The sequence below is a fragment of the Humulus lupulus genome, chromosome 5 (assembly GCF_963169125.1).
Source record: "Humulus lupulus chromosome 5, drHumLupu1.1, whole genome shotgun sequence".
In the NCBI taxonomy this organism is placed as follows: domain Eukaryota; kingdom Viridiplantae; phylum Streptophyta; class Magnoliopsida; order Rosales; family Cannabaceae; genus Humulus; species Humulus lupulus.
Window position 1 is genome coordinate 84,910,106 of NC_084797.1, and position 25,728 is coordinate 84,935,833.

The window sequence follows — 25,728 nt, forward strand, 5'->3', positions numbered from 1 at the left end:
ATATAGGATATAGAGTGCTGCAAGCATTCTATACCCGTTGGGGGTTTTCTGGAAAGGGGCAACCCCGAAGTAGTTGACCACCCCTTGGAAAAATGGATGAAGAGGCTAGGTAGCCCCTGCCTCAATATGGTATCTCGACCAGGTGCGAAAGGCGCCTCCGGGCAAGTTCGCCTGTTGGTCTTGGTTGGGTCGAACTAATGTCACCCCTGGGAGTCCATATATCCTAATGTAGTTGGCGATCATCCTGATCATCACCCGGCTTTCAGAGACAACATACCATTCAACATCTGGTTGAATGGCATTTCGGGGCTGAGCATGAGTTTGGATATTGGGGTCAGGAGTATTTTCTGCTCGACCACTGGTCGAGGGAATTTCAGCTCGAGGAGCAGGCTGATTTGAAGAATTGGGAGTTTTCTTTTTCTAGGATGTAGTTTTTGCTCGAACCATATTTTGAATAAGGATAGATGGAGTGTTTGAAGTGGCACAAGAAAAAGGAATGTCAGGTATTAGCGATGATGATTGCTCCTCGTCCTCAAGCAGCTGAACCAATAAGTTGTCGTTGATGGGTCTTTCTCCTCCCCATGGATCTTGCATGAAAGCTGTGAACAGATAAAGGGGCAGATAAGACGTAAAGCTTAAAAGCTTGTGTTAAAAGTTGGGATAATGTTGCTCGCGTATACGACCAATAGCATTCTAACAAAAATACTAAGTTCTATACGAGCAGTTTGAAAAACAGATTGAAAAGCAGAAGTAAAAAGTTTTTTAGGAAAAATCTATTTCGACTCCGAAGGGGCGGGAAAAACCCAGTTTTCACCTAGCTTAAAAATTGAATTTTTACATTCAATTTTACGCCTAAATCTACAATCTCGACTACCAAAATGGCTCTTAACTCCTATGGAACAATATTTCACTACCCTATCAATCATCTGTCAACAAGCAAACAATCCCCATATATTTTCAGCCAAGAACACGAAAGGGTTCAGAGATGAAGGCAAGCATAAGGCGGTTTTGTATGGTAACTCAAAAAACAAGAAAGTTCGTGAAACTTACTCAGATAAAGATTGAAGTCTGAAGGTGAAAGCTTTTGAACGTCCTCGTATAGATGTTTGAAAATTTATGGGCTCTAGAACATGAGTTCTTCAATGTTCTTCAGGAAGGCAAAAGTATGTAAAATGTGAAAAATGATTCTGAAGGGTCATTTATACTAGCTGGGGAGCGGTTACCAAGGTAATCATTAAGGGTAATTTTTCAAGGAATGGGGAAGCGTGATAGCCGTTGGAAACATTCTTGGGAAACTGAAAGGACCTGATTAGACATGATTGGTCACCTTATTCGAGAAAGCATGGGCGGTTCTGACAGATTTCGTGGGGTAGTCGAAGAGTCGGTTTCCTAAGTTTACTTATTGCTGGTCGCAATAAATAAACTTGGGGGGCAAATGTTTACCCAAAAATTGTTTTTGATGACGTGGCAAAGATTTCTTACACGTGGATTGACACGTGGCAGAATTGATGGACAAAGGTGCTGTTCGGCAATCGACTAGGAGCACGCCTCATCGTCAGCATGATTTTTTTGATACAACCAGGCTAATCTTGAAGCCCGATTTATTTCCTTCTTAATTTGTAATCTAATATTAACTGCATTTGAATATTTCTTCATAATTATCATTGATACGCAATTATTAAGGAAAGATAGGACACGTTAGCATGTGTAACCCTCCTTGAGCCTATAAATATGCATGAAATAGCTCAAGGAAAGGACTTTTGGACTCATTAGCTCTTTTGCTTGATATTGAGAGAGAAAGAGCTATAGTGATTGTTCATCATTCTATTGTAATCCTTCCAAGGTTTGTGAAACTCAAAGAACCTTAGTTCTTTGATCATGACTTTGAAGTTCAATAATAACAATACACTAAGTGGACGTAGGTTGTTACCAATCTTTGGGGTCGAACCACTATAATTCCTTGGTGTTTTTTCCCTTTCCATTAGATTATCTTTTCAAGTGTCGTTCCATATTTTGTCGTATATTTGACTCCATGTTGTTGGCCAATTCGAGGGTCAACACCCCAATATTCCCTCCTAAACATTCTAACCTCAAATATATCTCCAAATATTTATTTCCATAACTCGATAACCCCATAGAAATGTCTAATACCTGAATTACCCCCCGACTCGCCCCGAGTCAGATTTTCGACCACATTGTGACTTTCTAGCTAACCGCGCCCTAGGACTGTCTCGGATTGTGCAACACAGATATATCACAGGTATATCACAATTATCACATTTATACCCTCAACGGGCTAAAATTGCAAACTTTCCCCTAATAACCAGATGGGGCCCACATGCATATTTAATTCACCTAAACATGCATCTCTAGTCACATATTCACACAAATTCACATATTATAACAATAAATCTCTTATTGCCCTCCAGGCACGCTAATCAAGGCCCTAAGACTTATTAGCAAATTTGGGTCATTATAGTTTTTCTCTCTAAATTTTTTCAGAGTTTTTGTATTATAGAAACAGTTCTCGTTTTCCTTATCCAATATCTTAGTATTTATAGAGAAAATCCATGGAGAGGCCTTGGGGTCATCACGTGACTTAACCCCCAGTGTTATCTGTACCACACTAATTATAAATATTACAATTCATCCTAAGGCATGGTTTGATCATTAGGTAAAAATGATCTTGGATCCTCAGGGATCATCGGAAATGCCCTATCTGACCATGCATGTCTATATAACGTATCTGGGTTTTCAGGGATCCGCAGACATGCCATGTCTGACAATGCATGTCTATATAACGTATCCGGATATCTAAGGATCCAAGGATACGTTAGGTCTCCAGTATACCCCGAGCTGAATGCACCGTGAGCTGGTGTCACGGATGCTATGCATTATAATCATTACAAGCTCGTGCTTATTGCTTTGCATTCCCCAGCTCATTCTATTGACCTAGGGAACCGTGTTGCTTTTGTGGAGAAAATACGGACTTATGATCATCTATTATAGTTCTTTACTCGCCACCTGTACACAAGCTAAATAAAAGACTTGTACTGAATTTTAGGATGCACAAAACAATTTTAATTCAATTTCTGATTTATAATTAAATGAATAATTAAAAAATATTTATGGTAACAACACACTAGGGTTTGTAAAAACAAACCCTAGGATTTTACCATGGTGCGACGTTAGAGGGTGGTACAGCGGGGGGCTTGGTTGGGCGTGGGGCGGGGCATGGCTGAGGTGCACATGGGTGCGGTTGGGCAGTAGGCAGGCGCATGCAGGGGTGAGGCTGAGCTAGGGCTGCAGCACACAGGGGCATGGTTGGACGCTGACTAGTGCGCACGCTGGCTGGGCAGCAGGGGTGCGGTGCCTAGCGCAGGGGCACAATTGGGCGTGGTGTGCAGGCAGCAGCTCGGGATCGGGGCTTGGGGCTCAGGGTCAAGCTCAAGGCTCGGAGCTCTGGCTCTAACATAATCCTATGCCCCAAAATGGCTTACATATTTCATCTAGAAAGTTTTAGAACAATTCCTAAATACAAAAGCACCATTATAAACAACCCTTAAGAATCTATCATCATGAAAATAAACATCCATCCATTCAAACATATATCACATATAATATAAAAATGCATATAATACAACACAACAATTAATAATATGTATAGATTAATGACCAACTTTGGTACTCATTGTTGGAAAAAAATTCAAAGCACGCAACAAAATTGGCATGGTGGGCCCATTGTATACAACATTAAAAAATTTCCTCACTCATATAAATAGTTTATATGAATCAAGAAAAACTCTAGAAACATTAACATACAATATTATTAACTAAGCAACATATATATAAATATACAATATATTTATATATAGCATATAAACACAAAAGAAAAAATTGAAGAACATAAGCCATTACCTCTTGCAGCCTATCAAGTTTCCTTGAGCCTTTTTGTATATTTTTCAATCTTACTATCCAAAGCTTTGAGAACTCAGACCATGATTTTCTGGAGTGTTCTCTACACCTCAAGATATGTGTAGGGACGTAGAGAACACGAGTTTATATTTTAGGAATCACAAGTATTTCTCAACACATGAGAACTTAGATTATGGTCTGAGAATGACTAGAATAAAGAAGAAGAAAGAAAGTGTTTTTGACTGACAAAAATTCTGAGAACTACTCTGAATTGTGTATTGTGTTGTATTGTCTATTGTATTTCTCTTCTTCTTCTATATCATATTATAGAGATTGATATTACCTTACTATTCCTAATAATAATAGCAATATAATAATATCATAATGATGATAGGATTTGATTTAGGTAAATATCTAACTTACCAAATTTGAAAAAACTATTTTCAAAATATTAAATAATTAATTAAATAAAATAAAAAAAACACTGATACAATATAAGTGTAGTCATACATGCATGACACAGTCCTTGGACTGTGTTTACCCAAAAAATAGCTGTTGATGATGTGGCAAGAATTTTTTACATGTGGTAGAGATACTGCTCGCCTATCGACCGGAAATATTTCCACATGCAAAGTTCAAGTTTTATATACGACCAGTCTAGTCGCATACTCCGTTTATTTATGTAAAGATCTGTAGAGTTGTAATGATATCCGAGAATATCTCTTCATTATGACTTTGGTATCCGTTTATTAAGGAAAGATATGACTGATTAATTCATGTAATCCTCCTTGAGCCTATAAATATGCAAGATATAGCTAAAGGGGGGGGGGGGGGGGGACCTTTGATCTCTTGAATATTTTTTTCTGAATTGCATTACTATTATCCACCGCTTGTATTGTTCTCTTCTTCTAAGGTCTGTAAAACTCAGGAAGCCTAGTTCTTTGATCACACCTTTGAAGCTCAATATCAATAATAATATCAAGTGGACGTAGGTCATTACCAATCACTGGGGCCGAACCACTATAATCCTTTGTGTTCTTACTTTCCATTAGATCATTTTGTCAAGCTTTGTATTATTTCATGTCATTTATCTGACTCCGTGTCGTTGGCCGAAACGAGGGTCAACATTCTGGTGCTTTCATTGAGAGTTGAACTCAAGACGATCTAATGGCGAAAACTACCAAGAAGACTGGACAGGCTACCGCTGCACCATCCCAACCTCCTCCCCCAAATGTGGCTGAAGACGAACCTCATTTGGAGTTTGATGAGGAGGAGTTCGATTCTGAGACACTAAAGACAACACTAGGGGTGTTACAAGATGAGTTGGCCAATCTGAGGGCCAATCAGGAGAATGCTGCCGAGATAATGGCATCGCAGCAAAAGGGAGATAGAACTCCAGCGTCAGGAGCTAAGCGAGTGGTAGGCGGAGATGGACTGTCGGCAGAGGGATGCCATGGCAGCCCTTGAAGCAGCCATCCAGTTGGCTAGAGATCAGGTTGCGCCAGCCTCGCAGCCTGACCAACCCCCTAGCGGGCCACCTCAAAGGGGTCCTAATCCTAGTCCACCGCTCCAGCCAACAAGTCCTCAGAGGCTGGAGCAGCCACCTATGCCTTAGGATGATATCCCACCTAGGGATCCCGAGACGCAGCCTCCGTCTCAGGTTGGTTGAGGCAATCCCTTGCGCCCAAGGCAGAATAGGTCCGGGCAACAGCTCCGCAGCCCTAGACGCCCAGGAGGTGAAGAGCCGCATCCACCGAGCAAGGGGCAGCATCCTTCTGCCAATAGGAGGAACTCAGAGACAGACTCTGCGGTCAGGGGGCCCCCACGGCATGACAATGCATGGGGACCCATCAACCAATGCAGGCTTCCCCTAACGCTCGGGAAATGCCAGCCCAAGGAGGAAACATAGGAAATAGTCGGTCGCACCATAGCCAGTCACGGTTCAGAGATGGTCACGGCTAGAATGAGGCTGACTCAGGCAGAGGAAATGCTAGTCGGAGGAACGAAGAGAGAGGTGGAGGCAGGAGCCCCCCACCTAGAGACGACCGAAAAGCAGGTCATAACACTGGGGGGCAGCCCAGGCAAAATAACATCTTTAGTCGGCTCGGAGCCAGCGAGCAGCGGTGAAGAGACGATGATTTGAGGGATGTACTCAATGACCGCCGAGAAAGGCACGATGAGTACATTCCCCCGGCACCAGAGGCCCTAGCAATCCCAGAAGTCGTTCAGGCTCAAATCGATGCCCTGAACCAAGCTATGTAGCAGCTGGTCGGGGGGTGGACATCGCACATTGAATATGATCAGAGGAGAGGCACCCCTTTCATACAAAGAATTGTTGTGGCAGAAACCCCCAGCAAGTTCAAGATGCCGACTCTGCCAAATTTCGACGGGTATGGAGACCCGGTATCTCATGTCAACAAGTTTGAGATACAAATGGACATTCAGAAAGTTTTTGAAGATGCTCGCTACAGGATTTTCCCAGCGACACTTTCTGATGCCACCCAGGAGTGGTTCTTTAAGCTCCCTCCTACAAGTATAGTATCTTGGGAGATATTTATGAAGGAGTTTTATGGACAGTTCTACGCGGGTCATGTGCACCCCACCGAGGTGAACCAACTGGTCGAGATACGCCAGAAAGTGGGGGAGCCCTTGAAGGAATACGTTCAGCGCTTCATGCGAGCCGCAGCAGGAGCCAAGATTGTGGGCGATAAAGGCAAGATGATGGCCCTAACTGCTGGGATTAGGCACCATTCTCCCCTCTGGAGTAGTCTCAGAAAGCATGGGGTTAAAAGTACCCACGAGTTTTTGGATCGAGCTGATCTGTACATAAAGCTCGAAGACGCGATTGCCAACGAATGGAAATTTCCAGCAAAAGACAAGGGGCCGAAGGAAGAACCTGCCAAAGCTGCCAACGGGCTAAACCCAATGGCAACAGCAAAGGCAACGAGAATGGCAATGGTAAGAATGGTGGAAAGCGGGTGAGCAACGAACCCATGACCTCCGAGAGTAAGTGCCCCAAAGGTAATCGGTATGAACCGAGATTCACCAATTACACTGCCCTTGTTGAAAGTCGAGCCGAGGTTTACCAGGCGACCAACTTGAGCGTGCCCTACAAACGACCCGCACCAATAAGGAAAGATATCTCCAAGAGAGATTCAACAAAGTTCTGTCGTTTTCATAACGAATACGGGCACGACACCGATGAGTGTAACCAGCTGAAGGACGAAATTGAGTTCCTGATAAGATAAGAACATTTAAGAAGATATGTACGAGCCGCGGGAGGTTCTCATCGAGAGGCTCAAGTTGACAACGAGTTGGCGCCTCCACGTCAACGCTCGCAACCTTTACAGCCAGCCCCCATGGCGGGTACCCTACTCACCATATGCGGAGGCCCACATCTTGCAGGAGATAGTGGGAAAGTGAGGGAACGATATGCTCGAACCCTACGCCACGACCAGGACATCGAGATGATGAGTGTCGAGGATTGTGCACCAAAAAAGGTGCGAATAGAGGAGGAACTAATCACCTTCTCTGACGACGACACCCAGCATGTTCGATTCCCACACTCCGATCCGCTGGTCGTGGATGTACAAATCGCGAACATGATGGTGAAAAGGGTGTTGGTCGATACAGGAAGTTCGATCAACATCCTATATAAGTCCTCGCTAGAAAGGATGAAGTTGTCCGTGAAGGACCTAGAGTCGTGCAACCAAACCATTTATGGTTTTTCTGGAGAAGGGCTCACCTCAGTAGGGTTAATTAGACTCCCAGTGACAGCAGGCACTGCACCTGCTAACAGGACATTACTCACTACTTTTATAGTAGTTGATTGTCCTTTGGTGTACAACGCTGTGATAGGGAGACCAATTTTTGTTGACCTGCGAGCCCTCACATCTATATGGCACCTCGCCATGAAATTCCCAATGGATGCAGGGGTAGGATGCGTGTTGGGAAACCAGATGGAAGCGAGGGAGTGCTACAATGCCTCGATCACCAAGGCAAAGAAGGGTGTATCGAGAGATGCCACCGGGAAGGAGTTACAAAAGAAAGCTGATGTTCAAGCTTGCTCAGGTGATAATCTCACCAAATAGGGAATTTCCCAAAGTGAGGATAGAGAGATAGATCCTCGCTTTGGGGACTTTGAAGAAGAAGTGGGACCGATCGAGGACCTTGAAGAGGTCCAACTTGATGAGGAAAATTCGACGAGAGTTGTGAAAGTCGGTAAAAACTTAGAGACAACAACAAAACAAGCACTGGTGGAGTTCTTAAGGAGGAACCAGGATGTCTTTGCCTGGTCGCATAAAGACATGGTCGGGATAGATCCTACTGTCATCAGCCATGTCCTTAACATGGATAGAAGCTTTCCACCAGTGCAACAAAAAAGAAGGCTACTCGACAAAGATAGATCAAAGGCCTTGAAAGAGGAAGTCGAGAAGCTAAAGGAGAATGGGTTCATCAGGGTGGCATTTTATCCATCGTGGGTCTCTAATCCCGTACTCGTGCCCAAGTCAAATGGCAAGTGGTGTACGTGCGTGGATTTTACAGACCTAAATAAAGCCTGCCCAAAAGACTGTTTCCCACTCCTGAGAATCGACCAACTGGTCGATACCACTACAGGACACGAGATCCTCTCATTCATGGATGCATACTCTGGGTATAATCAAATCAGCATGCATCCCCCTGATGAGGATCACACTAGCTTTCAAACTGATACAGGGCTCTACTGTTACAAGGTGATGCCCTTTGGTTTGAAAAACGCTGGTGCGACTTACCAGAGACTCGTCAACCACATGTTTAAGGAGCTGATCGGCACAAACATGGAGGTTTACGTCTACGACATGCGTGTTAAGTCGAAGAAAGCAGAAGGGCATGTAAGGGATTTGCAGGAATGCTTCAACGTCCTGAATAAATATAGGATGAAGTTAAATTCCCTTAAATTCTCATTGGGGGTAGGATCAGGGAAGTTCTTGGGATTTATAGTTAACCCAAGTGGAATTGAAGCTAATCCCGAGAAAAGAAAAGCCCTGATCGAGATGAAGTCACCAGTGAAAATTAAGGATGTCCAATGCCTGACTGGGGGGATTGCTGCTCTCAGTAGATTCATTTCAAAATCAACAAACAAGTGCGTCCCATTTTTTAATCTACTCAGAGGCAATAAGGAGTTTGAATGGACAGATGAGTGTGAGCAGGCCTTTCAAGCACTAAAAATGCATATGGCACAACCACCCATCCTGTCAAAGCCGGTCGATAAAGAGACTTTGTTCATCTACCTGGCCATCACGAATTACGCTGCTAGTGCTGTTCTTGTAAGAGAAGAAGAAGGTTTGCAGAAGGCTGTCTATTACGTAAGCAAAAGGTTGATCATAGCAAAATTGAGGTATCCCCCCATCAAAAGGTTAGCCTATTGTTTAGTTTTGGCCTCTAGGAAGCTGCGGCCTTACTTCCAAGCTCATCCGATTACGGTCTTGACCGACCAGCCTCTTTGGCAAGTTCTACAAAAGCCAGAGGCTGCAGGAAGATTGCTAAAGTGGGCAGTCGAACTCGGCCAGTTCAACATATCTTACCTGCCTCAAGCAGCGATAAAAGGACAAGCCTTAGCTGACTTCATCGCTGAATTCACAGAGCCTGCGGGTGGTGAGCTGATTGAGGAACCCAGCAAGCCTGAATGTCAAATCCAAGCACCCTCATGCAAATTGTTCACAGACGGTTCATCTACGAATCCCACGCAGGAGCAGGAGTGTTATTGATAACCCGGAAGAGCATCGATTTCACTGTGCAATTAGATTTGACCTCACTGATTCTCACAATGAGGCTGAGTATGAAGCATTACTCGTTGGATTGCGGTGAGCCAAGGATATGAACATAAAAACGCTTGACATCTATAGTGATTCTCTGCTGGTGGTGAATCAAATCTTGGGAGAATACCAGGCGTGAGGTTTGAAGATGGTCGCCTATCTAAACAAAGCAAAGGATCTGTTAGCCCAGTTCGACAGATACACTCTCTTGCAGGTACCTCGCGATCAAAATTCCAACGCGGACGCTTTGGAAAAGTTGGCAAGTGCAAAGGACACTGACACTTTGAACATAGTGTCAGTCGAGCGACTATCAGCACCACGCATCCAAGTAGCAGAAACCACTTTGGTCATCCAGATGGCAGATACGTGGATGGCACCTTATGTAGAATATCTGTCAAGTGGCGTGCTACCAGCGGACAAAAACAAAGCCAGGACCCTTCAGCGGCAAGCTGCTAGGTATATCCTAGTCGATGGGATCCTGTACCAAAGAGGATACTCACTTCCACTCCTCAGATGTATTACAAAGGAGAAAGCCAAAGAGTTAATGAAAGAGGTACACGAAGGCTTTCGTGGGGATCACGCTGGGGAGCAAAGCCTGTCAAAAAAGATCCTAAGGCAGGGATATTTCTGGCCAACCATTAATGAAGACTCAATGGAGTTTGTGCAAAGATGTGACAAGTGTCAGAGATTTTCTAAAATCCCGCGAATAGCTCCCAACGAGTTAAAGCAGATGTAGAGTCCATGGCCCTTCGCAGTTTGGGGAATAGATCTAATCAGATCCTTGCCTACAGGAAAAGGTGGTGTAAAGTACGCAGTGGTTGCCGTCGACTACTTCACCAAATGGGCCGAGGCTGAGCCACTCGCAACCATAACGACCAAGAAAGTGCTTGACTTCGTAGTCAAAAACATCATTTGTCGCTATGGATTACCAAGAAAGATCATCTCAGACAATGGCAACCAGTTCGACAGTGATCTATTCATAGACTTTTGCAAACAACATGATATTATCAAGAGCTTTTCTTCAGTCGCTCTTCCCCAAGCGAATGGGAAAATCGAAGCAGTTAGCAAAACGTTGAAGGATACCCTGAAGAAAAGACTTGAAGAAGCTAAGGGAGCATGGCCAGAGCAGTTGCCTGAAGTTCTTTGGTCATACATAACTTCCCACTGAATAGCAACAGGTCATACCCCGTTTTCCTTAACGTACGGGTATGAAGCCATGTTTCCTGTCCAATTAGATCCACCCTTGCACCGTAGATTAACATACGACTAGGACTCTAACAGCCAGCTACTGATGGAATCCCTGGACTCGATTGATGAAAGGCATGAACAAGCCCAGCTCTGAGTAGTTGGATACCAGCAGAAGGTCGCCCGGTATTTCAACTCTAAAGTGCGAGAAAGAAAATTCAATGTTGGAGACCTTGTACTCCGAAGAGTTTTCCTTAACACCCGCGACCAAGCTGCTGGAGTACTCGGGCCAAATTGGGAAGGGCCTTACCAGATTGATGAAGTCCTTCAACAAGGACTTATAAACTTGCACGCTTAAACAAAGATATCGTTCCTCGCTATTGGAATTGAGAACACCTACACAAGTATTATCAATGAACAATTCTTCTTAAAGAATTGGCTTGTATAAATTTTACTTTTTACAAGTTTGGGAAAAGTGTAAGATCTTATTGATCACTCGTATAGACATGTTGAGTCCATTTATTACGAGAAATAAAAGGGACTGTGCTCAGCCAGTCATTTCTTGCCAACTATTGTATTTATTACAAGTATTTGCTCATTACGTGTGTTTTTTGCTGTATTATAATGCTAACCATATTACTACGAGCAGTAATGATCGAGCAGGTTCTAGTCAAGGTAAGTGACCAAGGACCTAAAGCTCCCTGATCACTTGGGGGGCATATAAGGTACAAGTAAGCAAAGCATGAGCCAAATAAGTGAAAGCATGCTAGGGCACTTAGAGAGTATTTTTCAAAATTTTGTTATTTTGTTAAATCAAACCAAAGTGCTATGCTAAGTTCGGTCATGCGAACATATGTTATAATAATATGCATATATATTATAATATCAAAACGAATCCTTTTACACCACGAGCAGTCACTGCTCGGATGTAATTGTTCAAGTAAAAATAAAAGCTGCCCATGCAGCAAACAAAAATTATATTGTTTTTACATCTCGACCCATAGGTCGTGTAGTTAAAAGGAAGAAATATAAACAGAAAAGACTAAGGAGCTCAAGGATTTTGAGGAGTCGGAGGATCTTGGGGAAGGTTCTGATTGACAACGCCTGCAGCCTCGTTGTCTGCCCCGTTCATCCCAGCGGCCAGCGAGATTTCAGGGGAAGCAGGAACCCTTGATCTTTCTTCTTCAACCAGCTGAGCAGCACATCGAGCAAGCTTGACATCTCTCGCATTCTCGGGAAAGTAGTCGAAGTTGGCACCATGATTGTGCTTCCAGAAATCATAGAAGCATCGAAGAGTGGCACTCTTGTACCTTTCCAAGTTTCTGGCGTTGGCCTTCTCCAACTCTTCAATCCGGCTCTCCAGAGCTGTGGTCTCCTGCCTACTCGCGGCCATGTCCACCTCGAGATATTGGGCTGCACGGAAGTTAAAGCAGTTGGACTCCCTAAATTGGTCCCTCTGCTCGCGAACTTTCTCCAGAGACTTCTGCTTCTCCTCCAACTCCTTAGCCAATTTGGCCTTTTCCTCAACCACCACTGCCAGCTGTTCAGCATGTTTGGCCTCGACAGCTTTAAGTTCATCCTCGGGCTGTTGCTCCAAAGTTCTGGCATGCTTGGTAATAGCACCCAAGCAGATTCGGCCCACAGTGAAGGTCAGCATGGCCTGTAGGCCAAGGTTGAAGTTAGAAAAACTATAAAATAAAGAAGACCTGTTTTCGCAGAAAAAGATGACTTACAATGGTAAACTCGTTCAGAGCGCGGTTCAGGATCGGGTCAACTTCCATCGTCTCTGTAGCAGCCATTGCCTCTCGATAGCGGTCATGCTTCACAATCTTGGTGATCCTCTCCTTGACCAGTTTAAAGGCGCGACCAACCATCTCGCCCCTGGTGGAAGTAGGATCAACCTGCTAAGTTTGGTCAGTCGGAGCTGCGGGAGGAGTCGATCTGGCCGGAGAAAAAGGAGTCTGCTGATCACAGGGAGAATATGGAGTTGTGGTGGCGGAGGGCCTATCCTCCGAAGGGCCTGCATTTCGATCCTTCTTCGCCTGAGGCGCTTTGCTGCTCTCCCCATGGTGTCTCCTCCTGGTTTTCTTCTTGCTCGAGCGAGCTGCGACAACCTCAGGAGTGTTGTAGATGTCGAACACATTGACAGATTCCATGTCTGAAAAAGAAGAACAATGTTAAACAGTGAGATAGCATGAATGACCAAGTATATTACATCAGAAAAAGAAGCAAAGAAAGATTGCAAAGTCAAATACCTGAGCTATTATTACTGGTCGCTATCCTACAGACTCTACTAGTCTTATACTCACTCTTTGACATGAAGAAGTTTGGACCTAAATGTGGAGCATATTTAAAATTGCCGTCCCCGTCGAATAGATGACAGGGAATTGGAAAATTGTCTAAAAGTGAAATAACTGTACCATTGTCATCCGAAGAATCGCCAGAGAGTCCTCGGTGGCCTTCTTTTTTCCTTTCCCCAAGGGGGCCGAGAGGGCCTCTCTGCTGGAGGAGTGCCAGCAGGTTCCCTAATCATGACCCCAGTCGATTTCCTTCGTGGAGGGTGACGCTGGATGTTGCTGCTCGGGTTCCTCCTCGGGAAAGGCACTCCCTGCTGAGGGCACCCTCGTGTCCGGGTTAAGGAGCCTAGAGGCCAACCAACCTAAGGTTAGCCTCTGTAACCAGATGCTTGACGCTCTTTTCTATGTCAGTCATGCTGGCTAGGAGCTCCGATCTCAACTCCATGTCCGGGAGTTGGGTTTGGTCGCAGCCATGGGCCTGGAAGACATTAACAGTTTAAGAAAATTGTGGAGGAGAACACTAAGTGAAGAAGTAACACCCAGTGATACGAAAGTTTTACCTCCTTGAGCGAAGGCCAGGTTGTCTGCGATCATGTCAGTAGTGAGGAAGTACTCTGGTAGTACCTCCCCACATTTGATATGTGGGTGGTGTCAGTCAGGAAGGGTGCGCCCGGTTTCCTGATGATAGAAATGATAGAACCCCGTGCCTTCTTGGTACGGGTTAGATTTGAGGTTGAACAGGTAGTTGACCTCATGAGGCGTTTGTAATGACCCACTAATCTAGACTCTTGGACCATTATCGAACTATACATACAAATTCTTACTAAAACATACATTTGCGAAAATACCATAATTTATTATAAACTTGTAGAAACAAAGGTTACTTTCATAAAATTAAGTAGGATATGGGTACCCATTGTCTTTAAAACAAAATAACTTAAAGTAAAAAGAGTTACATAGAAAATGCGGAAAATACATTTAAAACCATAAAAACATAAACAAGACTACATCCTCGAATCGAATAACGCTCGGCCCCTTGACTCCATTCACCATCGATACACATCCTCTAAGCGTCCACGAATCTTACCGCCTCTTAAAGCTATTTTCCTGCACATAAAACAGAAAGGAATGAGCCTAATGCCCAGCAAGGAAAATCTAACACATAGTCATACACATAAATTTCATAATAAACGTAAAGACATATCATAACACTTAATACATACACTTATTATAATGGCCATTATTACTTGGGGTCCCATAGACTAAACAAGCTTATGCCCATGAGATTAGTGGGGACCTACTAGCTAAGTAGGCATATGCCCATAATCTTTTGGGGTCTTGTTAGTCAAATAGGGCATAAGCCCCAAGCCTACAAACATACACATAACATATTCATAACATATCATATTTCATAACATAACACATAAGATAACATAAGCAATACACATATAGATTCTATCCTATTTTCCTTACCAAAGTTACCGGGATATGTGGGACTGAGTTGGGACCTTTTGGAACACTCCTAATAACCATTAGAAAGAGTGAGTCTAAAGAAGAAAGGAGATGAAATGAAAGGGATGGAAAGACTAAACCATTTGAGAAACATGCTTACCGAAACTTATGTGCTCAAGAACTTAGATTCCCTAACCAAAATGAAGATTATGGTTAGAGATTGAGTATAAGACTATGAGAAAGAAAATAACATAATACAGAAATGAACTAGAGTTTTGGTTACCTCAAAGACTTGAAAGACCAATCTACACCTCAACCGAAATACTATAGAACCTCACTTCCCAAAGTGTTTGATAAGCTTATGATGTTTAAGCTTATGATTTTCCCAAACCAGGTGTTTACACTCTCACACTCACTTAACACTAGCAGCTTCTGAACTTAGAGCAAAAGGTGAATAATGGCTGGGTACTAGGTCCTATTTATAGAGTTTCGGAATGAAAGTATCTTTATTTTACTTGAATAAAAATAATGGCTTTTTAGGTGAAAATCATTTGAATAATCGTTCAGCAGAGGCTGAAGACTCGTTCAAAAGATGCTGGACTTATGGAGGAGTTTGAATGGCTGAAAGGAAAAGAATTCAAAAATGTTTGAATTTATGCTGGAGGAGGCGATATATCGCCCCCTGTAGGCGATATATCGCCTGGGCCAGTATGCCCGAGGCGACCGTGCACCGTCTTGTGTTTTCCATATCTACGTGCTGCGATATATCAGCACACGCTGAATATTTAAACACGAAATTACACATTTTTAGCTAAGTTTGAATGGAGTAAACAGCCTTGACTAAGCCTTCAACGTATTCAAAGCTGCGGACTGACCCTATAACATTCAAACTTTACCCTTATTTAATTTAATCCTCAAAAATACTTAATCCTTAATTACCATTCATAACATGTGCTTAAAATCCTATTGGTTGATATCTAAACCTTATAGTATAATAAATATAATCCTTAATATCAGTCATATTAACCAACCTTAGGTTAAAATTAATATTCTTAAACTATAGGTTAAACTTAGAAAATCTATAAGTACTACTATGAGTGTCCAAATAATTCCCGGTTTGAACCAAAAATCCACAGTAACAAAGATAATGCTATAAATACTATCATACTATTATCTGTCTTAGCTAAGTAAAGTTCTTGGACTCTACAATTCTCCCCTACTAAAAAGAATTTTGTCCTCGAAATTTACTTATCAAATAACTCCGGATACCAGCCTTGCATGTCCTCCTCTAACTCCCACGTTGCCTCGCGTTCAGAACTATTGCTCCATAGGACTTTGACTATAGGAAGGCTCTTAGACCGTAACTACTTCATCCCTCTATCTAGGATGCTAACCGGTCGTTCCTCGTAACTTAAGTCTTTCTAGAGTGCTATCGTATCGTATTTGAGGACGTGAGATGGGTCTGACACATATTTGCGTAACATCGAGATGTGGAAGACGTTGTGACTATCGGCTAGTGCTGGCAGTAGGGCTAGTCTATACGCAACTGTTCCCACTTTGTCCAATATCTAAAAGGACCTATGAATCGGGGACTAAGCTTGCCTTTCTTTCCGAACCGCTTGACACTTTTTATAGGAGATATCTTGATCTCCAACTTGGAATTCCACATCGCGTCGCTTGGTATTCGCATATCTTTTCTGACGGCTTTGAGCAGCCAGCATACGCTGTCTACTAAGCATTACTGCTTCTTGAGCTTGTCTAACAGCTTCGGGCCTTAGAATCTGCCTTTCTCCTACCTCGTCCTAGTGCAACGGTGATCGGTACCTTCGTCCATATAGCAACTCATAAGGTGCCATTCCGATCGTTGACTGGTAGCTGTTGTTGTACGAGAACTCGATCAGTGGTAAGTACTTGTTCCACGATCCTCCGAAATCAAGTACACATGCGCGTAGCATATCCTCTAAAATATGAATCGTACGCTCGGACTGCCCATCTGTCTGAGGATAGAAAGCTGTACTAAAGCTTAATTTAGTACCCATAGCTTGCTGTAAGCTTCTCCAAAATCTTGACGTAAATACTGATCCTCTATCTGACACTATCGTCTTGGGGATTCCATGCAATCGTACAATCTCTTGGATGTAGATGTCTGCATATTGGTCTGCCGTATATGAAGTCTTAACAGGCAGAAAATGAGCCGACTTGGTTAGTCTATCTATTACTATCCAAGCGGAATCATGCTGCTTATTCGTCTTTGGCAGACCCGTCACGAAGTCCATGGCTATATCGTCCCACTTCCATTCCGGTATGCTAAGCGGTTGTAATAATCCTGCAGGCCGCTGATGCTCCGCCTTCACTTGCTGGCATACAAGACACTTAGATACATACTCCGCTATCTCCTTCTTCATCCCTGGCCACCAATAGACTGCCTTGATGTCATGAGTCATCTTGGTAGACCCTGGATGAACTGAGTACGGGGTATTGTGCGCTTCTTCTAGGACCGTCTTCTTAATACTTTGATCGTCTGGCACGCATACCCGATCCTTATATCTCAATAAACCTTGACTGGATATTGAGAAATCTGTAGTCTTGCTTTCTCTGACTGCATCCGTGTGTGCCGCTAGCGATTCATCACGTCTCTGACCATTCCGTATGTCCTCTAGCAGATTCGATTGGATAGACAAGTTCGCCAGCTTGCCTATAACCACTTCTATTCCGGCATTGATAAGCTCCTGCTGTAGCGGCTTTTCAATTCCGGATAAGGCTGCTAAATTCCCATAGCTTTTCCGGCTGAGCGCATCGGCAACTACATTTGCCTTTCCCGGGTGGTATAGGATTTCTCAGTCGTAATCCTTTACTAACTCTAACCACCTGCGTTGCCTCATGTTGAGCTCCTTCTGCGTAAAGAAGTATTTTAAACTTTTGTGGTCCGTGTAATTCTCGCACCGTTCTCCGTAAAGATAATGGCGCCAGATTTTTAACTCAAAGACCACCGCTGCCAACTCCATATCGTGAGTTGGATAGCGTTGCTCATACTCCTTTAACTGACGTGAGGCATAGGCTATCACTTTGTCGTTTTGCATCAGCACGCATCCCAATCCTAGATTTGATGCATCACAGTAGACAACGAACTTGTGGTTGGGTGTTGGGACACTAAGTACTGGTGTTGAGCAAAGCCTATCCTTAAGCAACTGGAAGCTTTCCTCACACTTCTCATTCCAGATAAACTTTTTTTGCTTCCGGGTCAGGTTGGTGAGTGGAGTGGCTATCTTAGAAAAGCCCTCTACAAACTTTCTATAATAACCTGCTAGCCCTAAGAAGCTTCTTACTTCTGACACATTCTTTGGTCTAGGCCAATCCTTCACGGCCTCCCCCTTCGATGGGTCTACTGCAACTCCGTCTTTTGATATGATGTGCCCGAGGAATGCCACTTGTGAAAGCCAAAACTCGCATTTCTTGAACTTCGCGTAGAGTTGGTGCTCCTTCCATTGCGTCAAAATCATCCTCAAGTGTTCCTCGTGCTCCACTTCATCCTTGGAGTAAATTAAAATGTCATCGATGAACACAACGACGAATTTATCCAAGTAATCCTTGAAGACCCTATTCATTTAGTCCATAAACGCGGCTGGTGCGTTAGTAATACCACAAGTTATAACCAAGAACTCGTAATGTCCATAACGAGTCCTAAAGGCTGTCTTAGGAATATCTTCTCCCTTTACCTTGAGCTGATGATACCCGGACCGTAGATTGATCTTAGAAAATACAGTTGCGCCTCAGAGTTGATTAAACAAATCGTCAATCCGAGGTAGCGGGTATTTGTTCTTAATCGTTACTTTGTTCAGCTTACGATAGTCTATGCACATTCGCATACTTCCGTCCTTCTTTTTCACGAATAGTACCGGAGCTCCCCATGGTGAATGGCTTGGCCTAATGAAACCCAAGTCTAGGAGTTCTTGTAGCTGCGTCTTTAACTCCTTGAGTTCCGTAGGTGCCATCCGATATGGTGCCTTAGAGATAGGCTCGGTGCTTGGTACTAATTCTATCGTGAAGTCTATTTCTCGAGTTGGCGGCAATCCTGGCAAGTCATCGGGGAAAACTTCTGGAAATTCTTGTATAACCCGAACATCTCCAACTTTAAGTGATGTCTCCTTCTCCACATTCGTGATGCTGGCTAAGAACGCTTGGCATCCTTTCTCCATCATTCTCTAAGCTTTGAGAGATGACACTAACGGGGTGCGTAATCCTGAAGCTTGTCCCATGAAGCATCGTCTCTGGCCGTCAGGAGTCTCGAACATCACCTTCTTGCGTTTGCTGTCGATCGTTGCGCCATGCCGTGCTAGTCGATCCATGCCTAGTATTACGTCGAAGTCCTTGATCACTAGCTCTATCAGGTCTCCTTCTAGTTCTATGTCCTCAATCTTGATCAGTACGCCTCGTACTATTCGTGATGATAGAACTACTTTGCCCGAAGGCAACTCGGTTACAAACCTAGTTCTAAATCTTTCACTAGGTTTGTCTAGTTTTTCTATCATTCCTAACGAGATATACGAGTATACTGCTACCAATCAAGCGATACTAGAACATGTACTATCAAGGATATGATCTGACCTGTAAATGCTTGTTACTAGCATGGGTTCCTCCTTGGGTCAAGGCAAAGACTTTGGTCTGGAACCATCGTTTAATCCCTCTTCTCCTCACTAACATTCCTCTGAATCCTTTCTACTTCTATTTCCGTTTCTAGAATATTGGCATAGGTAGTGGTTCCCAGGTTTGCTAACTTAACCCCTAATTCCATCTTTGGTCTAAGTCCTCTGACGAACTTGGTCAACCTCGTAAAGTCGGTTGGGACCAACTCTTGTGCAAACTTGACTAATCTGTTGAACTGACGAGCATATTCTTCTATCATTAGCGATGACTGCCAAGGTGTAATACTTCTTGTGGAACAGCTCCTTAAATCTTGTCCACATCATGGTGATGACATCGTTAGTCTGCTGAACTAAGTCCCACCATATTCTGGCATCCTTCTTGAGTAATGACGAGACGCAGGATATGCGGTCTGCATTACTGAGATTCATGTGCGTAAGAATTGGCTTCACATTCCTTAGCCACTCTTCTGCCTCAAAGGGGTCTATAGTCCCTTCGAATTTTGGAGCGTGCTGCTTGCGGAACCTCTCATACACTGACTCCATATTCGGTACTGGATGTGGCGCGTAGTTCGTCACTGGCCATCCCCCATATGGATCAACTTGTTGGGGTGCTAGGGCCATTTGTTGTAGCTGTACTAGGACATATTGTTCTGCAACTCTCATCATGATTTGCTTAGACTCTTGAAGGTGACCTATCTCTTTGTGGAACAAGATCAATCTTCGAGTGATCTTTTCTAGTGCTCCTACGGTGTTCCTTGGCTCCCTTATTCTTTTTAAAGCCTCAATGGCTCGGATATCCTCATTGCTTAAAGCTCCGTTCATTCTTAACTGAAAACATAAACACTAAAGGTGTTAGCTATACACATAAGTAACATAACTAGTAACTTAAACACTTACTTGGCGGTCCGATTCGGAGCTTTGAGCGTGTGTATCGAGGAGAACTTCATGCGAAGGAACCGTTGCTCTGATACCAACTGTAATGACCCACTAATCTAGACTCTTGGACCATTATCGAACTATACATACAAATTCTTACTAAAACATACATTTGCGAAAATACCATAATTTATTATAAACTTGTAGAAACAAAGGTTACTTTCATAAAATTAAGTAGGATATGGGTACCCATTGTCTTTAAAACAAAATAACTTAAAGTAAAAAGAGTTACATAGAAAATGCGGAAAATACATTTAAAACCATAAAAACATAAACAAGACTACATCCTCGAATCGAATAACGCTCGGCCCCTTGACTCCATTCACCATCGATACACATCCTCTAAGCGTCCACGAATCTTACTGCCTCTTAAAGCTATTTTCCTGCACATAAAACAGAAAGGAATGAGCCTAATGCCCAGCAAGGAAAATCTAACACATAGTCATACAGAAATGAACTAGAGTTTTGGTTACCTCAAAGACTTGAAAGACCAATCTACACCTCAACCGAAATACTATAGAACCTCACTTCCCAAAGTGTTTGATAAGCTTATGATGTTTAAGCTTATGATTTTCCCAAACCAGGTGTTTACACTCTCACACTCACTTAACACTAGCAGCTTCTGAACTTAGAGCAAAAGGTGAATAATGGCTGGGTACTAGGTCCTATTTATAGAGTTTGGGAATGAAAGTATCTTTATTTTACTTGAATAAAAATAATGGCTTTTTAGGTGAAAATCATTTGAATAATCGTTCAGCAGAGGCTGAAGACTCGTTCAAAAGATGCTGGACTTATGGAGGAGTTTGAATGGCTGAAAGGAAAAGAATTCAAAAGTGTTTGAATTTATGCTGGAGGAGGCGATATATCGCCCCCTGTAGGCGATATATCGCCTGGGCCAGTATGCCCGAGGCGACCGTGCACCGTCTTGTGTTTTCCGTATCTACGTGCTGCGATATATCGCCCCCTATAGCTGCGATATATCGGCACACGCTGAATATTTAAACACGAAATTACACATTTTTAGCTAAGTTTGAATGGAGTAAACAGCCTTGACTAAGCCTTCAACGTATTCAAAGCTGCTGACTGACCCTATAACATTCAAACTTTACCCGTATTTAATTTAATCCTCAAAAATACTTAATCCTTAATTACCATTCATAACATGTGCTTAAAATCCTATTGGTTGATATCTAAACCTTATATTATAATAAATATAATCCTTAATATCAGTCATATTAACCAACCTTTAATATTCTTAAACTATAGGTTAAACTTAGAAAATCTATAAGTACTACTATGAGTGTCCAAATAATTCCCGGTCTAAACCAGAAATCCACAGTAACAAAGATAATGCTATAAATACTATCGTACTATTATCTATCTTAGCTAAGTAAAGTTCTTAGACTCTACAGCGTTGGCACGGGCCATTTCTTGTGGTTTTACAAGATATAGAGTGCTGCGAGCATCCTATATCCGTTTGGAGTTATTTGAAAGGGGGCAACTCCAAAATAGTGGGCCACCCCCTGAAAAAATGAGTGAAGAGGCAAGGTAGCCCCTACCTCGATATGAAACCTCGACCAGGCGCTGAAGGCGCCTCTAGGAAGATTCTCCCTTTTGTCTTGGTTGGGTCTGACTAAGGTCACCCCTGGGAGACTGTGTTTCCTTATATAATTGGCGATCATTCTGATCGTCACTCTGCTTTCAGGAACTACATACCACTCAACATCTGGCTGAAAGGCGTGTTGGGGATGGGCATGTCTTTGGATGTTAGGGTCGGGAGCATTTTCATCTCGACCACTGGTCAAGGGAGCATCAGCCAAAGGAGCAGGCTAATTAGAAGGGTTAGAGATTTTCCTTTTCTTGGCTTTGGTTTTGGTGCGAGCCATATTACGAGTCAAGACAAGGGAAGTGTTTGGATTGGCACGAGAAAATGGAATTTCGGGTATCAATGACGAGGGTTGTTCTTCGTCCTCGAGCAGTTGAGCTAGCAGGTCGTCGTCGATGGGTCTTTCTCCTCCCCATGGTTCTTGCATGAAAACTGCGAACAGAGAAAGGAGGAGATAAGACTCACAACCTGGGAGCTTATGTTGAAAGTTGGAATAATGTTTCTCGTGTCTACGACCAGCAGCATTCTAACCGAAACACTAAGTTTTATGCGAACAGTTTGAAAAATGGATAAAAAAGTGAAAGTAAAAAGTTTTTCTGGAAAAGCTTTTTCAACTCCAAAGGGGCGGGAAAAACCCAGTTTTTCAACTAGCCTAAAAATCATATTTTTACTTCGATTTTACGCCCTAAATCTATGATCCTGACTATCAAACTAGTTCCTAACTCCTACAGAGCGAAACTACATTACCCTATCAAGCATCAAACGGTATACATAAAATCCTCACGAATTTTTACGCAAGAACACAAAAAGTTTTAGAACTCAAAACAATCGTATAGCAGTGTGCATGGCATCTCAAAGGGTTTAAAAGTTGAAGAAATTTACCTGGATGAAGGTTGGAGGTTCTGAAATGGAACGATTTTGGGCGTCCGAACAAAAGATCCTTAGAACAACGACAGAAGAACTTCGAGGTTTTGAGCTCTAAGATGGAGTTCTTGAGAGTTCTTGGCAAGAAAATGGTGAGTAAAAAGTTCAAAGGTAAATGTGAGGATTATTTATAGAGGCTGAGATAAGTTGAAAAGGGGTAATCATGAGTTACCTTTTTCAAGGCATGGGGGACTGTAATAATCATTGGAAAGGTTACTTGGAAATCAAAAAGGCATGATTGGACGTGATTGGTTCACAGTTTTCGAGAACGCACGAGGGGCTCTGACATATATCGTGGGGCATACGAAAGGTTAGTTTCCTAAGTTTACTTATTGCTGGTCGCAATAAATAAACTTGGGGGCAAATGTTTACCCAAAAAAAAACTGTTGATGACGTGGCAAGAATTTTTGACACGTGGCAGAGATACTGCTCGCCTATCGACCATAAATATTTCCACATGCGAAGTTCAAGTTTTATATATGACCAGTCTGGTCGTATACTCCATTTATTTATGTAAAGATCTGTAGAGTTGTAATGATATCCGAGAATATCTCTTCATTATGACTTTGTTATCCGTTTATTAAGGAAATATATGACTGATTAATTCATGTAATCCTCCTTGAGCTTATAAATATGCAAGATATAGCTAAAAGGGGGGGGGGGGGGGGGGGGACCTTTGATCTCTTGATTTTTTTCTGAATTTCATTACTATTATCCACCGCTTGTATTTTTCTCTTCTTCTAAGGTCTGTGAAATTCAGGAACCCTAGTTCTTTGATCACACCTTTGAAGCTCAATATCAATAATAATATCAAGTGGATGTAGGCCATTACCAATCACTGGAGCCAAACCACTATAATCCTTTGTGTTCTTACTTTCCATTAGATCATTTTGTCAAGCTTTGTATTATTTCTTGTCGTTTATCTGACTCCATGTCGTTGGCCAAAACGAGAGTCAACAGACTGTGTCATGCGTGGATTGCAATATCTTTTTTCAGGGATAATAAATTTTTCTTTTATTTAATTATTTAATTAAAATCAATTTTCCACAAAATAATGTATCTATATTTTTAAGGAAAAGATGATAACCATATTTCAAAATTTGAATTTTAAATTCAATATTCAAATTGATGATCATCATTATCATCATCTTTTTAAATTAAATAAAGCAAAATTATTTTTGACTTACTATTTTTATTTTCTCCCACTCAAATAATTAATTTAAAAAATTTATTTATATATATGAATTTTGCAAATTTATATATTTAAATTAATAAATATATTTTAAAAAATTAGTAATTAATTCCAAATTAATTATTCAACCTCAATTATCATATAATTGTGTACTTGTCCCAAAGAATAAAATTCTTCTCAATTTCCCAAATTACAGTTATACCATTGTATCAACTCTTACCTTGATATGGTGTTGATAGAGCCACCCTGGGAACCTATGGACCTATAGTTTCAAGCTCTAATAAAATATTACAATATCAATCAAAGGTCTTTGATTAAATAATCATATTTATTAATATCATGATTACTCTACTATAAATATGAGATTGAACTTTTGATAATTACAAACATATATTTACTGAGTACTTTATTATGGAATAAAGTGTCCCTTGATATAATCATTACATACAACGTTAATCCTCTATTAATGGTTCATAATTAAAAGGGAATAAAATTACCATTTTACCCTTTTAGATATATCTTGTTCCTAGAGTACCATTTACTTTACTAGTGAAGGTTGTGTCACAACAAGTTTACGATGTGAGTGCTCATAACCTTTTCAGTTCCAAAAGTCAACCCAATTGGGAACCATTATTCAATCTATAAGAAGGTATAGATTCCATATTTGTTAAACTACGTCCCCAGTCTTATACAACATAGAGTCCCAAAAATAATGGTTCTTAGCTTGATCATGCTAACAAACCTTAACACATGAATCAAAGGATCAAATGACATATATAAGAGTTCATAGCAACCTCAGGATTAAGATCATCATGTATATGATCATCGTTTGATGTGTTTGATTAATACTATGAAACAGTGGTTAAATAACTATCAACAAATCACATCTGATCCAGTTCTACATACTCTCATCATTCAAAGTACCAACACTAAAGTTTCCTAATACACAAGTGACCAGGATCTAGGTCACATTTATTCATAATACTAGTGGACTGTACTACCAGTAATTAATCTAAAGATTCCATAACTTTATTTTACTGCCAATTGTTTTAAGTTTATTATCTTAATCTTGATCCTCTCATACTAATATGAGATTAAGACCACATAGATAATCTTTGGAATTTTATGATATTCACTTAATATTATCAATATAATATCGCACATAGTTTATACATATAATAATTGAAGTCAAGTATTTATTTCATTCAAAACATTTGTCAACTACAATTTCTTTAAGGGCACTATCCCCAACAGTGGGAGCAGATGGCATAACAGTACTTGTCTTTGTACTGTAAGTATTGTTGTCTTTGTTTATCTTTGAATTCAATTTTAGAAACATGTTCTAGGTTATCTCATATTAATTTGTTTAATATTAGATCTACATGAAAATAAATCAAGATCCTGTATAAGTTTTCCCAACAATTGGCCTCAGAGCCTTTGGTAATCTTTATTTTCATGCATGAACATGTTTAGAATTGGATTATTTAATATGTTTGAATAATTGGATGGTTTTCATGTTTTTATGAAGCATATTGATTTTATGTGAATTTTAGTAATTTTTAGGTTATTTTGTTGTGTTTTCTATGATATTAATTTTATATATGCTTTATTTTGTGTAAAACATGTTAAAAATTAATTAGAAAATATTTTGGTTTGAAAAATTGCTCAAAAAAGTTTTGAAATTTTTTTTTCATTGCCTGCCATGCGCGGGCCCACTAGGCAGTCAGCCCTGCCACCGTGCGCGCATCCCCTGAAGCCAAACCAACCTCCGCACGCACGCCTT

General features: G+C 41.7%; 1 protein-coding gene across 1 annotated transcript in view; it reads right to left on the reverse strand.

The window, feature by feature from the left end:
* The window catches only part of LOC133779269 (uncharacterized), a 37,829-nt gene extending 25,060 nt beyond the window's left edge, over window positions 1-12,769 (reverse strand). The window contains exons 1-3 of the mRNA XM_062219251.1: window positions 12,629-12,769; window positions 12,206-12,555; window positions 547-599 (exon numbers count right to left, since the gene is read on the reverse strand). Coding sequence (XP_062075235.1) covers window positions 547-599; window positions 12,206-12,555; window positions 12,629-12,769 — 544 coding nt within the window. The remainder of the gene's footprint in view (window positions 1-546; window positions 600-12,205; window positions 12,556-12,628) is intronic.
* Between the last annotated feature and the right edge of the window lie 12,959 nt (window positions 12,770-25,728).